Source organism: Macrobrachium nipponense, chromosome 6, assembly GCF_015104395.2.
Source record: "Macrobrachium nipponense isolate FS-2020 chromosome 6, ASM1510439v2, whole genome shotgun sequence".
Classification (NCBI taxonomy): Eukaryota; Metazoa; Arthropoda; class Malacostraca; order Decapoda; family Palaemonidae; genus Macrobrachium; species Macrobrachium nipponense.
Genome location: NC_061108.1, coordinates 57,855,521 through 57,871,151, shown reverse-complemented (window position 1 = coordinate 57,871,151; position 15,631 = coordinate 57,855,521). Strand labels below are relative to the sequence as shown.

Genomic DNA, 15,631 nt, shown 5'->3' with positions numbered 1-15,631 from the left:
GAAAGATCTTCTTCCAAAGCCGATTTATGAGTAGTAATAGTGCTAGCTGCTAAACCTTTTTCAAATAAGGATCTTGAAAAAAGGATATAGCTAAATTAACTGGTCATGGTTGTAGTGTTTGATTCTTTCAGGAAGGATGCTAATTTTTTAACAGCTGAGTCATATTGTCTAATAGTTGACTCTCTCTTATCTGATTCTATGAAGAGGATATTCTGTGGATCAATACTAGCATCTTTATTAGCCGCAAACTTCATGAAGTCCATAAAGTTCGGGTCTGAAGAATTCCTGAGGAAGCGAACACAGTCCTCATTTGTACTGATTGTGACAGCTTGGGATTGGGAATCCGTTGAGGTCGGAGACCCAATTCCAGAAGTAGAGGATACCAGTTGCTCTTGGGCCAGTCCGGTGCAACCAGATCTACTATTCCCTTGAAAAGTCCTCGAGCTTGCTCAAGACTTTCAAGAGGAGATTCACTGGAGGAAAGGCATAAATTTTTCTCCACTGATCCCATCTAACGACAGGGCGTCCGTGGCATAAGCCAGAGGTCCAGGTTGGGGGCCACATAGCAAGGGAGCTTGTGGTTCGCTTGTGAGGGGCGAAGAGATCTACTTGGAGACCTGGGACTCTCCGGCATATCCACCGGAATGACCCGTCGTCTAGGGACCATTCTGATTCCAGAGGGACCTGACCGGGACAAAAGCGTCTGCTATCACATTTCTTACCCCCGCCAGGTGAGGTGGCGGACAGATGCCATTTGTGTTTTGTTTTTGCTAGACAAAGATGGCTATCATGACATGGTTCACATGCTTGGATTTGGACCCTCCTCTGATGCAATGAACTACCACTGCACTGTCCAAAACTAATCTTAGATGAGACTTTTTCGGCGGGGGAAGCAGTCTCTTCAAGGTAAGAAAACTGCCATTGCTTCCAGAACGTTTATGTTAGCTGGCGTAATTGAACTGACCAAGTCCCCCTGAACCTGTTTGAACTGAGAATATCCCCCCCACCCCGGACAGGGAGGCATCCGTGTGAATGGTTAACACTGGAAGTGGGGATATTGAAGGGTACCCGCTTGGCTAAGTTCTTTACTTTTGACCATGGCCGGAGTTGATTGCGAAGGATCTGAGGAATTACTGACAACTTGTCTCGAGATTTGGCGTTTGCTCTCGATCGCCAAACTCGATTTATATCTTTTAGCCTTGCTTTCAGAAGGGATACTGTCACTGAAGCAAACTGAAGGGACCCTAGGATTCTTTCCTGGCTTCTCCTTGATGTTTGCTTGCATTTGAGAAAATGTCTGACAGATTTGCTATTTCCTTCCGTTTGGCCACTGGAATTGACAGATTGTGGGAAGACAAATCCCATTGGATTCCTAGCCACTGAAAACGAGACTCCGGGGTAAGTCTGGATTTCGTTTTGTTTTATCTGGAACCCTAGATGTTCCAGAAAGTGAACTACCTTTTTTGGTGGCTTTGAGCATTCCTCGACTGTTGGTGCCCAGATCAACCAATCGTCGAGGTATGCTGCTATCATTATTCCCTGAGCTCTCAATTGCTGCACAACCACTTCTGCTATTTTCGTGAATACCCTGGGGCTACATTCGACCGAAGGGCATCACTTTGAATGAGAATGTTTGATTCTAGCCTGAATCCTAGGAATGGGCGGAAGTGTCTGGCTATAGGGATATGATAGTATGCTCTGTAAGATCGATGGAGCATGTGACGGCTCCACGCGGAAGTAAGGTCCTTACTTGCGAGAGGGTAAGCATCTTGAACTTGTCGCAACGAATGAAAGAGTTTAGCCTTGACAAGTCTAAGATTACCCTTCTTTTTGTTGAGCCTTTCTTTGGCACGCTGAATAAGCGACCTTGAAATTTTAGATGTTTGACTCTCGCAATAGCTCCTTTCTGAAGGAGTTCCTCCGCATAATCTGTTCAATTCCTTTGATGGTATTTGGCGGAATGATTTGATTGGAGGGGGATCTTTGATCCAACTCCAACCCAATCCTTTGGACACTATGCTCTGTGCCAATTGCTGAACCCCCACCTGTGACGGAGGAAGGAACAACCTCCCTCCTACCTGGGGAGCCTCATTGTTTGATGGGCGGGTTGTTGACCACCACGCCCTCCTCTGAACTGCTTACTCCTTGTCGCCCTCCCTGCGCCACGCTGGCGAAAGTAGCCTCTCGCCCTACCTCTCGATTGTCTATTAAAGGTAGGGTAGGCCTGACCTTCATACATAGGGTTGAAGGCTCGGCGAGTGCGTAGGAGGTCGAAGGTTGTGACTGAGGAGACAGCAGGAGGATGGGCTGGTTCTGCTTCGATGTAGAAGGTTGTCCCTGTTGGGTAACCGGGACGGCCTGAACGAATTGCTGCTGTTGCTGGTGTTTCTGGTAAGGCTGGAAACCTTTTACCAGACTTCTTTGGTTTTCTTACCCAGCGGTGGGGACGGATTCTTGCTTCCTCTTGATGAAAATACCCCACCTAGCTCTAAGGCTCTGGTTGAGCCTAGCAGCCTCGTGGTGTACTTCATTTACAGCGGACTCTGGGAAGAGATCCGCTCCCCACATGCTAGAAGCCAGGAGTCTATTAGGCTCGTGCCTAATAGTGCACTCCTGCAGAACGTGCTTTCGGCAATTCCTCCTAGCTTGGAAAAAGTCGAAAGCATCCGTCTGAACCGACTGAAGACTGGGACTTGGCCAAAATTTTAAATTTAAAACAAAGGTTCCGTGCCATACGAGAGAGCAGCCATCTCTGTTATAATCAGCGAATTGAGGGACCTGCCAAACCTAGTCCGAGCGTCGAACTCCGCCTGAATCAAGGAATCAGGCAGCCTTGGAAAGCTTTTTCGCCGAACTGGTCCATGGCGCAGTCCGGTTTGAGCTTACCAAGCGTGAACGTGGCTGGCAAGTTCTCCCACAATTCTCCAAAAGCTGGGAAGAGCGGAGAAGTAGACTCTGCCTCCCTTAGCTGTGGCATGGGCTCATCCTTGAGGACTGCCTGAAGAGTCGTCTCTACTATTTTTGTAGCGAACGGAAGAGAAGCCTCCTCCTCCGTCGCAAAAACAATAGTGAAGGGGACTCTTGTAAGCCTGGAGCTTGGTGTTTGTACACTCCCAGTCCTCAAGGCAGTGAACCCATTCGCGTTGAGCATGATCTCTACTGTAGAGAACGTTCTCCCTGGAGATCTTGTCCTCCCTAGTAAGCGCCGCTACGGTCAGCCTAGCATAGCCAATGAAAGGCTGCGTCAAACCCGGAGGATAAAACTCGAAGTCCTCAATCCTTCGAGTTCCACACTCCGGGATAGAGATCATACCATCCTTAAACGGAGCGTAAGCGGCCACTCTCCATGGGTTCTCCATAGAGAAAGCTGGTAGTGACTCATATGGTGGGAGCTGGAAAATACCAGCACTTGTTACTGGGGAGACTGGAAGAGGGACCTGAGAGAGCCCAGCTACTCGGTCCTCATTCTCTCTAAACTCTGTTAGAGAGATCTTGGATGGACTGGCCCGATTGAGACAGAGTGCTCGACAGTTGTGCGAAACATCTGCTCGAACTTTGATCCTAGGGCGGAGACTTGAGAGCCAACCATCTCAACCCACCTGTTGCAATCACCACTGCTGAGAAAGCAGTGGATCAAAGGTGCTGGGGTCCCGCTACTCCAACCGGCGTTACCGGAGTGGATGCGGTGGAGGCCGGAGAAGGCATTGGCTCGGCGGAGAGCGCGAGCCTTCTCCTTAGAAGACTTGCTTCTAGAGCTCTTTGAGTGATATGAAGAGCTCGGCTTGGCCTTCACCGCGTCAGCATAAGAAGTCGAAGACTTCTTAGCTGAAGAAGACGACGACGACTTTTTTAGTAGTCGTCTTAACTAGGGTCTTCGTTCTCTCTGTCCCTTCACCTTTGGGGGTACAGAGAGAGCGGGATTGAGCGGGTAGGGATCTCAGATCCCACAAGCCTTGGAAAAAGAAGCACTTTGAAGAAGGGACAGGAGAAGATCCAGGAGCGCCCAAGGAAAGACCTTGGGCACCCGACACACCTACCTCAACCAACAAATCCTCAGCACCTACCGCCATAGGCTCAATGTTAAGGTCCAGGTTAGCGACGTCCGGGACCGACTCCTGTGTGGCCACGACCCCGAAAGACTGCTGCATCTCTTGCTGGATGGAGGCTATGAGAGGGGCTGCAGATATGGGGTCAACATACCTGTTGACTTGCCCCCGGGGAAGATCTGAACGGCCAGCTTCTTGTCTAAAATGTAAGGCTGGCCTTTGGCGGCGTTCTTCCCGAAGCCGCCTACCCACGCTTTCAGGGTTGCAAGAGCGACCTCCCTCACACCGGCAGCCTGAAAGAAAAGGCGAAATGAGCTTCTAATGGCGGGACGGGGTTAACAAACTTATGTCTAAGAGTTGTTAGTAAAACGATAAAAAAGTCCATAATCGACTTACCCCCTCCACCAGCTGACTGGCCAGGTCGTAGCAGATGGCGCAGGCTTCCGGGTGCCAGACGATCATATCGTTGTACGGCGTGGCACACGGAGCTTTGTGAGACCTGCACTGATATTTCGTGGGGGGGGGGGAGGCGCAGGGGTCGTACAACGTCGCGTTGCATCCCAGGTTGGGGGGGGGCATCCCAGGACCTGACAGTTGGTAGCCTGTAAGTGGAAAGATACATAAGTATCAGGAGAACACTTACAGCCTAACAGTTGCTCCGCCGGTGCCGGAGCGAGAAAGTTAGATAAAACCAGAGCCTCGCCATAATACGTTGTGGTAGAAATATGGTTGGTTGTCCTAGGCTACGCGGAGACAAGCGATAGAATCCAACCAGGTGTGGTGGTTGAAATGAAACCACGACGGATAACGGCGGAGATGGTTATACATATAATAAATAAATATAGAAATCATCGTAAAACTATGGTATATTCCTTAAAAATAACAATAATTATCAAACCTTTCCCCACCCGTCTACTAGAAGAGTGCCGGGTAAGAAGCAAGCTCCCTTCCGGTAGCGGGGGAGAGATGCAAGGATATAGTAGGCAAGCAACCGACCACTAGAAGTGACCACCCCGCCCGCTGGCGGAGCCAGTAATCTATAACCAAAGGCTGCGGCGGAAGGCTCCGTTCGTTACAGAGAGGGAAGGTGGCTGAGCAACTGGGGAAGGGGGGGGAGGGTCTCGGCGTAATACGGCGGAGAGAGAGAGGGGGGGGTGGCCTACTCCTCCCCGTCCCAACAACTACCCGCTCGGTGACCCTGGTACCCTATGAGTGGTTGCCCTATACCCCCTCTGCTGGGGGAAACCCCTGGCCTCCTCAGAGAGGGAGGGAGGAAGGCAACTGAGGTTGTCATGGCAACCAAGGGGTCCCCCAGACGCCTCCCTATACCTGGTAGGGAGGAAGGGGAAGGGTAAGGTGCGATGGAACACGTGACCGCAAGTGGCCTAAGTCGCGATAGCAAACACAACCGTGAAGGGCCACTGAACCAGGCTGTACCAATACATGGGACATGCACCTAGGCTAGCCTAAACCCTAGATAGAACTAAATTTACATCGTAAAGATGGAAAAGACACTTTTAGTAGAAGAAAAAGAAGCCCAGGAGGAGGCAAACTGTTCCGAGGAACAGAAGCCTACTCGGAGCCAGCGATAGCCGATGAAGAGCAAGAGCCGGGATGCTGGGCTGGAATACAGAATAGCCCTAAATACCAAACTAAGAGAAATGGTAAAGGGCTAACCTAGCTAAAACTCGATGTAAAAAACGATGAACGTGATATAGTAAGCCCATAAGTATAAGAAGTCCTAGTATGGGAGACCAGGAATTCTTAACGAGGCAGCATGGCGCCGCTACGAGTCAACCGGGAAACCGTATATGACCTATTAGAAGGAAAATACTGGTTCCTGGAAGACTAAAATACAGTAAAACACTACTTATGAGGCACTTAACTTAGCCGTTGCGATGGCAGCACGTTCCATGATGGTTGGTGAGATAAATCCTTGTGAAAATAGCACAAGCAAGAAAATGCGTCCGAACGCTGGCGCTAATAATTAAGGATGACCGCTAGGGGCGCTGCTGTCCGTGGCGTCCTCTAGTAGTAGTAGTAGCGGCCGCATCGCCCGTTGGTATCAGCTCTCTCTTGTGGGGATTTTGATTGGAAGGTCTAATTGGTGAATGTCTCGTGGTAGTGTTCCCACTCGCCCCTATTACCATACCGACACTTCTTTTTAAGAGTGAGCGAGTCAGTTTTACTGACATTTTCTTAATTTTGTTTTTCTCTGGTAATTTTAGATTAATTTTACCTAGAAAGAATGATATTAAGGATCCTTTCATAGGCCGACACGAGCTGAGCCCAGAAATACTGTACGTACATGTACGTACGTATGTAGTAAAATGTGGAACCTTACCTTTCGAGTGAGGCGATGTCCGAAAGTGGCGACAGAGGAGGAGGACAAACGGTAGAAAACATGAACACTTAACTTTATGAAACATATTAAAAAATGGCAGAAAACATTAACACTAAACTTTACAAAACACATTAACAAATGGCATAAAACATTAACACTTCTTGATTATCTCCATCTTCGTCTCCATAGAAAGCATCCGCTTCTTTCCATGAACTTCAGTAACATTCTTGGGACCCATGGCTAATAACATCAGTAATTAAGCTCACACAAAACACGATAAAGTAACTTACAGTACAACGAAAGCAAAATCACTAACACGAATTTACGTTAACGAACAAAATCTACGTGAACAAACGAATTCCTCGTGTACGATAACGCTGCCGAAATATAATGGTCGAGGAACTTCTTTACCTAGATGCATGATGGAATAGATGCTGACCAATAGGAGAGCAGGATTTTACGGCGGTAACTAGCATCAGGAACCAATGGGAGAGTGGGAGGATGGTGGCGAGTCTACTGAGTTGGCAGCACGCGAGTTTTAAAATTGTTCTCAGCAGCCCAGGCGGATCTTGGACTTTACAGTACGCCCTTTCACAACCTGAATTATTTTCGTACACAAGCAAAAAAATCTTCGTCTTTGCCTTCATAACCTGGATTTTTCGTACTTAGGGACTTTTGTATGTAGGGGTATGACTGTAATCTGGAGATTAATATAAGCATACTGTTTCTTACAAAACCAACATGGCAACCTCTCTTTTGACTTTTGCAGAACCACAGATACATTTGCATTTAGGAAATGGTTAACGTAGCTAAGAAAGCATGTGTAAAGCAAAGGATTATCCTTAATTTGAAAACTAATAAATACAATTTAGAAAACACATCTTGGTGTACATTCATACAGCACATTATTGTTACAAAATTTCAAAACAAGCTCAGCATACAATGTTCTTTCATGTGTAATTACTATACACTAACATTACTTGCTGTTTGTATCATGACATTGTTCAAAATTTATTCTCTCCTAAACAAGGTTGGTGTGTGAAATGCAATTTTAGATTTTAGGAAAACCCCTAATAATGAGACAAAGGTTACAAAATCAAGAAAAGGGAAACAATAGTTTGCTATGACTTAGAAAAATATTTAACCTTCACACAATTACAATATTGTTGGGAGAAAAGATGAGAAACTGTTGAACCATGCTGTATCCATACTTACATCTTTCATGTGTTGTATCCACTGAACAGTAAGTTCTTTGTTCATCCCCACAGAAACATAACTTAGCTTGACACTGTCACTGTCCATGCTTGCGACCAGGTACCTTTCAAAAGAAAATTTCATTCAATAATAATTCAATTCAAATAGACAAAACAGAACTGAAAGACTGTTTAAACAATGAAGGCAGAACCTTGACTAAATGAAGAAAATGACCATGAGCTGGAGGATGTCAACATGACTAAGGAGCCAACAGAAAACATATCTTACCAATGACATTCTAGCACATCTGATAAAATTAAACCATAGTTAAGGGCATACCAACTCTCTGACACAAAAATATTAAAAAAATATTTGACCTTTCAATTTATTCCTACTCAATTGGAAATAAGTACACAAAGCATTTCCAATCACAAGGGATTGCATAGCCTAAGGTGAATTGGAACATACTAACCTAATGGTAGGCTGATTCCTATACTACGACTCCCATGTTACCTTACTCATTCTGAATAATATACAAGATATTACATTGTGTTGTGTACATTAACAAGTATATAAATGATATGAACTTACTATCGTTACGAATGGTGGACTTGTTATTCCTAGTCTGAACTGTCTGAGAGCGGCATTAGCACAATCTCTTTCTTGTAATCCTCATCTAAAGGATACCATAAGAAAATTCTCCTTATTTTTAGCTATACATATCTCCCAAAGGAATTTCCCCAAATGAACCTTAATAAAAATACTTAAGTGGTTTAGGCTCGGAGACCCGGATGACTCTTGGTGATCGCAGGACATCTTGTCCGGACAGAATCTTAACTGTGACTGCAAGAGTCATTTCTAGTACAACCACACTGTATGGGAGCTGTAACAAGACTGCCTTCGCGGTAACGGCTAACCAACACTGAACGTTCAAATAACTATCGAATTAACAAATAACAGACTGATACTTAGTGCTATTACATGTATACTTACAAACTAATACATGAAATAACCAAACACAATGCTTTTCACAAATAAATACAAATACAACAAAGCATATCTTACGTTCACAAACTATGCATTCCACTTTCTATACATAAGGAAAATATGTAAAAATACATTACAAGTCATGGCAAAGTACAATCTCTTTTGTCAAAGTTTCGACTTACTCCCCTCAAAATAAACTCATATCTACATTATTTATGATGGTCCTGTTCTTATCAATACCTCCCTTGCTTTTGCAGCTATCTGAGCATTCCTTCTGCTCACCCAGATGCTTAGCTGAATGTCTTCTTTTGCAGGATTAATTCTTTCTATCTCCTGCTACAGCTCTAGGGCGTATAACTTGATTACAGGTCTCATGGTTTCCCCTATCCTGGGCCAAGTTCCATGCATTGTTCCTACTCAATGGGTCTCTGTTAACATTAAATACTCCCTCTCCCATCTTTCCAACAGGTTGTTGCACAACCTGGACACATAACAGGAATCTTTTCCCAGTGAAGTCTCTCTGATCACAGAGATCTCTTCCCAATTTACTACTTCTCTTGAGGAGGACTCAAGCTTTCTTCCAAGAAGCAAATAGTTAGGGGTTAAAAATTTCCAACTGATTCAAATCCCCGGGCGTGTAACTTAACGGTCTATCATTAATGATCCCTCCTAGCTCCAATACACAGATTACCGTATATACTCGCATATCATGCAACTTTTGAAGACCTAATATTGGAGTTAATTTTAAGGGGGTCGCATCATACCCGAGATATAAAATTAGAGTATGTAATAATCACATATTAGTATCATATGATAAAATACAAACATAATGGATATGCATCTTTTCCATGGATCTTTTAAAAAGTTATGCTTTACTTCACTGCATCCAGTAATATTATATGTATTATTATGGAGGAGTTATGGAGTTCCATTTGACAACGTCTGAGAGAGAGAGAGAGAGAGAGAGAGAGAGAGAGAGAGAGAGAGAGAGAGAGAGAGAGAGGGTAATTGGTGGTTGGATGGTTAGTGACTGAATTGGCTGTTGGTGGGTTCTGGGTTGTCTGCTGGTGCTGTTGGAGTTTAAAGTTCTGAGTTTTCAGTCAGTCTTTGGTGAGAGCTGGTGATAGTGTTGGCAGCAGTCTACTGAAGGCACTGAAAGTCAGATAAGTTGTGTGTTTTTTATTTGTTGCTGATTGTTGTTGGGTTTGATATTAGTTGCTTAGGGTTGTTGTGCCTGTGTTGGATTTGTTGTGCTTGTGAGTTTCTGTTGAGTTAGTTGTGAGTTGTTATGGTTGAGGGTTGTTGTTGAGATCTGTTGTGGTTTCTCTATGCGAGTTGTTGTTGAGGGTGGTTGTTGGTGAGCTGTTGTGATTTTTTGGTGTTATTAGTGGGTGTGTGTGTTGCCTTTTTGTGTTAGTGATTGTTTGTGCAGTGGTCTTTTGTTGTGGTTGTATTCCTTGTTTGTTGTTAGGTTGTGCTTGTTCCTTGGTTGTTTGCTGTGCTGTTGAGTTGTGGTTGTGTTCCTTGGTTGTTGCTGTGGTCCTTGGGTGTTGTGTTGTTGTTGGGTTGTGGTCCTTGGTTGGGGTTTTGTGTTGTTGTTGAATTGTGGGGTTATGGTCCTTGATTGTGGTTCTTGGTTGTTGTCTTTGTTGTTGGTTGTGTGTTATGACAGACATATCCAGTGGACAGTGCAGCTCCTCGCCCTGAGTGTGTCAAGAAGTGGTTGGTAAGTACATGTGTTTGTGTCTTTTGTTCTTTGTGTGGGTAGGTCAATTGTCCTGCGTTTATTAAGTAGTGTAAAGAGGAAAGAGTGACTGAGGGTGGGTTTCGTAGCTGGATTGATTAAGTTTATGTGGGGGGGGGGGGGGGGGGGGGGGGATTTGCCCACTTGTTTTGAGCTTGTACTCCTGCCACATTATCATATTACTATTTGTTTGTATTATAAAATACAAACATAGCCATCAATGTTTTGGTTTGGAAAATCAGCTGCGGGGGATTGCGAGGTAAGTTTGTTTTGCTCTATTAAACTCAAATCAGAGTGGCTTTCTTGCTTCTAGTTAGCACAAGTGAATCTCAAGATATTCTATTTATATGGGACAAGGTTATTTTATGTTATACTAAGTGTTTTCAAGTCGAAATATCACTTAAAATATATATCGTTTGTGAACGCAATTTAATTTTTTTTTTCGTTAGTAGATGGTGCCAAGGGCATGTTTATTGTGTAAACAGGCCCTAGGCGCCATCTACTAATGAAAAAAATAACTAAATTTCATTCACAAACGATACATATTTAAGTGATAATTCGACTTGAAAACACTTTGAATAACGTAAAATAACCTTGTCCCATATAAATAAAATATCTTGACATTCACTTGTGCTAACTAGAAGTAAGAGAGCCGCTCTGATTTGAATTCAATAGAGAAAAACAAACTTACCTTGCAATCGGCCTCAGCTGATTTCCAAACCAAAACATTCGTTTACACAGTAAACAAAAATCAATAGATTCCGTTCTATATTTTTCACTTGATCACATCAGAATACTAGGAGCTTTACATATTTCTCTTTTATTGGAGTGAAAACAGTGAAATGTGTTCTTTCACGCCCAATAGTTTTGATTAAAACAAGTTTCTCTCAAATTTTGTTTACGGTTGAGTTTGATGGTACTATACCGAAGTTTGAGAGTTTCATCCACATTGCCGATGCACGATAATAGTCGTTGGCAGGTTAACATTCTTTCCTCAGCTTCAGCTAAAACTTACAGGTTAAATTTAGCAGTATATGTACTTGCAAATCTTTTCTACATAGCGAATAAGGATATAGTAATGTAAGAATATATCAGTCCTATTCTCCTTGACATCAGTTTTTAACCAGAGGGGTCACTCCCACCTGAAAGAACTATCCCAGAAAGAACTATCCAAGATAATTTCTGTCCTTTTCCCATGTGCCAACCAGTCACTGGGATTATCATCCATTGGGACATGTGACAAGACTACCTCTGGAATTGAAGACTTTGTTTCCTGTACTCTATTTTTCATAAATACAGGTAGAACACTTTTCGATACTAGCCAACTAGGCAACTTTACTGTCCGACCAAAGAAGCAGTTCAACAAACCAATCCTTCTTGATGGATTTTTTAATAAATTTTACCATTCTTGCTGCCAACAACAATGACATCAACTCAAGTTTTGGAACAGTCAATTCCCTAATGGGTGCTACTCTTGCCTTCGCCATCATTAAATAAGAGTCTTCATTCTTAACTCTATGCTACTCAACCATATACTGACTCACTGGCATCACAGAATATGTGTAAGGAGTCCCCCTCTCCTGGACTAGTATTCCTAGGAAAGGAAATATCAAAGCATTTCTCCAAGTCTTCGGAAAACTTGACCAATTGCTTCTGTAATGGGCCCTGGAGTTGATCATCCCAATCCTATTGCCGCTTCCACAAGTTCTGCAAGTAGTATACCCTTGCCCTAATAGTAAAAGGTAGAAGTTCTCCTAATGGATCATAAATTTGTGCAACTGTTCTTAACACCTCTCTCTTAGTCTGACTGGACTTATTTATCTTAGTAGGATGTAACGTCAAAGTATGTTTCTTTTTGTCCCAATCCAGACCTAAGATGTTGTGAGTTGCTTGTTCTTTGGCACTGATCCCATAAGCTCTAACTATGGTTTGCAACAGGTCATTATTACTTGTCCATTCCTTAAGGTACAAATGTGCCTGCACACATATCTTATTTGCTTTAAAGATAGAATTTACTAATTCATCATCATCATTGCTGGTGAACTGTAAGTTATCTACATATAGTCCTTTATTCATCCTTTCTATGCCACCTTCTACCATAGATAGGTGTTTCTTAGTCTTTGCATTCAGTAGAAAGGGATAAAATGTAGCTCCAAATAAATAAAACATCTCAAACCTTTTACACAAACAATCTACTGTTATGATCTGTTGGATCTTCCTATCATAAAAATCTTGTACATAGTTTCCATCTTCTTCTCTAAGTTGCACCTTTCGCGAGGTTAAGTTCTAGACCCACTCGGACAAGGGGAATTTTTGTGTAAGTTTGGCATGGTCTCTAAAATCGCTAATAACGTTTACCTCTAGAGTTTGAACACTAAATATGACCCTAACCATCTTCCCTAATTATTAAGCTAACTTTTAAATAAAATTAAAGTTACTGCAATTTCATTTAAAAGTTAGCTTAATACATTAATCTTACAAAAAGAAATACATGGTTGGTAAAAATGTAAGTTGTGTGAAGATTACATGCTACTATTTCTCTTTCTTTCTCCCTTCTGACTGATCTATTCTTAGAAGTCCTCTCAACCTGCTTTTAAGAAATTCCTCATTCTGTCTCTCTTTATTCTGAAATTCCTTTTCTTGAACAAACTGCTTTTTTATCTGAACTAATACAACTCTTAGTTATGTGTCTATGTTTTAGAACAGCGCATTTACAGTTCTAGACAGTAAAGGTAAAACTAGACAACTTTAAAATCATCTAACGTTATTAAGAGAGAGAGAGAGAGAGAGAGAGAGAGAGAGAGAGAGAGAGAGAGAGAGAGAGAGAGAGAGAGAGAGAGAGAGAGAGAGAGAGAATTATGTAAAAATCATTGACTTGCTAATCGGCAACACTCCTCCACCTGTCACATTAACTTGATATACTGGACAGCTCTGGCTTTGAGCTTCTATTGGAGCTAAAAATAAAAGATGAGGGAAAGGATATTTTCATATGCATTGTGTAATTACAGGAAGTCCCCGATTATCGGCGATCTGGGTTTATATAAGGTGCGTGTCTAGCCCTGAAAATTGGATCAGTGCCAAAGTACGTTGTTTGGCACTGACAGGCCCCGAAAATCATCGAACGTTGCCAATTTCCGGTTATCAGCGATTTTTGCTCATCATAAAGCAGTTGGAACGGAACCCCTGCCAATAACCAGGGACTGCCTGTACATTTATATTATTATTATTAATCACCATTATTATTATTATTATTAATTACCATTATTATTAATATTATTTTAATTATGATTACAGCTGACCCCCAGAACTCACACTCGCATACTCATGGATTTTTCTATGGACCATATAGACTCATTATTCTTGGAAATTTTGCCTATTCATGGTATTTTTCACTGAGAAATATTCACAAATTACTTTATTTAAATATCATGTTCATGACTAAATTCACTTTTTGTGATAAAACTATTAAAATGCTCAGCCATAAGCATTTTTCGAGAATTTTTTTCAACTATCAAAGTAGGCAGTTCTAACTATTTTTAGAGGGGTTTTACACAGTCACAGAATTTAGCTACTCGCATGGGGGTCTGGTACCCATCCCCCACGAATATTATGGGGGTTTACTGTTTTACAGACGGTCCCCAGTTATCAGTGGGGGTTCCATTTTGATGGCTTCACGATAAACAAAAATCGCCAATAACGAAAATCTGCGATTTTCAGCCCTTTGTGGCACCAATAACCAGCTTTTGGCACCAATAACCGGTTAATGGTGCCTCTGTTGGATTTGGACTGTTGCCACTACTATATTATTGGCACTGATAACTGGAAATCGGTGCTCTTCAGCAACGAAAATTGCCGACTTTTGCCAATTTTTGGCACTAGACAAGCCCCATAAAATCGGTTCACTCATAATTGTGGACTGCATATACAGGCAGCCCATGGGTTACGAAGTGGGTTCTGTTCTTAAGAAGCGTTGTTAGCCGAAAATCGTCGTATCGGAATATCATCAAAAATCCTAAGAAAACCTTACTTTTAATGCTTTGGGTGCATTGAAAATTATGTAAACTGGATTCTTATTGTATTTTTCATCATAAAAAATTCAAATATTGATTATTTTGCATTTTTGGTGTCATATTTCTTCTGCCAGATCAGTGTGTAGGCATTGGAACCCTGGAAATAATTTCTGATAAATATAATTGAAAAGCGCCATAACCTCGGAACATCGTAAGCCGAACCCTTCGTAACCCGGGGACTGCCTGTAATTATAACTGAAACTTATTATTACTATCATTATTTATTCTTATTAACCTTTCATTTAAAAATATTAATAAACATATATACACGTAGTACATACCATAAAAATTCTCTCATCTCAGTAACAGAGAGAGAGAGAGAGAGAGAGAGAGAGAGAGAGAGAGAGAGAGAGAGAGAGAGAGAGAGAGAGAGAGAGAGAGTGAGCGAGCTTGTCCTTACTTAAGAGTGAAATAGAAAGGTTATATTTTTTCTTTAAAATACAATCACAAATAAATTTTGCAGCTACAGCTATATAGTAATTATTATTATTATTTATATTTTTGAAAATATTAACCCTCTTGCATACAGGCTGAAAATATAAGGGTGTAAGATACGCAACTTTTCCCACCGGCCGAAAATTCAGTACGTCCGAACTATTACCGATATACGCTTCTGCTTAGTGTTATTATGTCGGGTAATGTTTGAATTATTTCCTAAAGCAATCAGAACTTCTTTATGAGGCTTAGAAATAATAAAAACGATGTGATGAACATGAAATTTTAAAGAAAAATCATATATATTTTTTGGAAATAATCATGAAAAATACAATAATTAGGTTTGGGGAGTTTGTTTTATACCTAAATTGTGTAGAGAAGTTTGATCTTTCACATGGAAGAAATAATTTTGCTATAAATGTGTTTGCTAATGAACTGTAATTGATTAAAAAATGCTATTTTTTTACGGAGTGCAATTTTCAGATTTTCCAACCTGCTTATGTTGACATTTTGTATCGTAGCTAAGCAAGCTAGCGGCGTCGGGTTTGCGTTTCTTTGAGATTCAGCATCTGTCGACCCAATGGCGTCAACTAAGTTTTCTATGATTCCCGCATTTTTTTTCATGAATTTTTCCCAAAAATAACTTACATGTGACACGCCCATCATCAGATCACGAGAAGGTTAATAAACATAGCACGTACATACATGTACCACAAAATTCTCTTATCTCAGGAGAGAGAGAGAGAGAGAGAGAGAGAGAGAGAGAGAGAGAGAGAGAGAGAGAGAGAGAGAGAGAGAGAGAGAGAGAGAG

General features: G+C 42.1%; 1 protein-coding gene across 4 annotated transcripts in view; it reads right to left on the bottom strand.

The window, feature by feature from the left end:
• The window catches only part of LOC135216336 (ubiquitin-protein ligase E3B-like), a 776,183-nt gene that overhangs the window by 401,218 nt on the left and 359,334 nt on the right, over window positions 1-15,631 (bottom strand). For all 4 annotated transcript variants that reach the window (XM_064251540.1, XM_064251539.1, XM_064251543.1 and 1 more), the window contains exon 4: window positions 7,606-7,708. In XM_064251540.1, coding sequence (XP_064107610.1) covers window positions 7,606-7,708 — 103 coding nt within the window. The remainder of the gene's footprint in view (window positions 1-7,605; window positions 7,709-15,631) is intronic.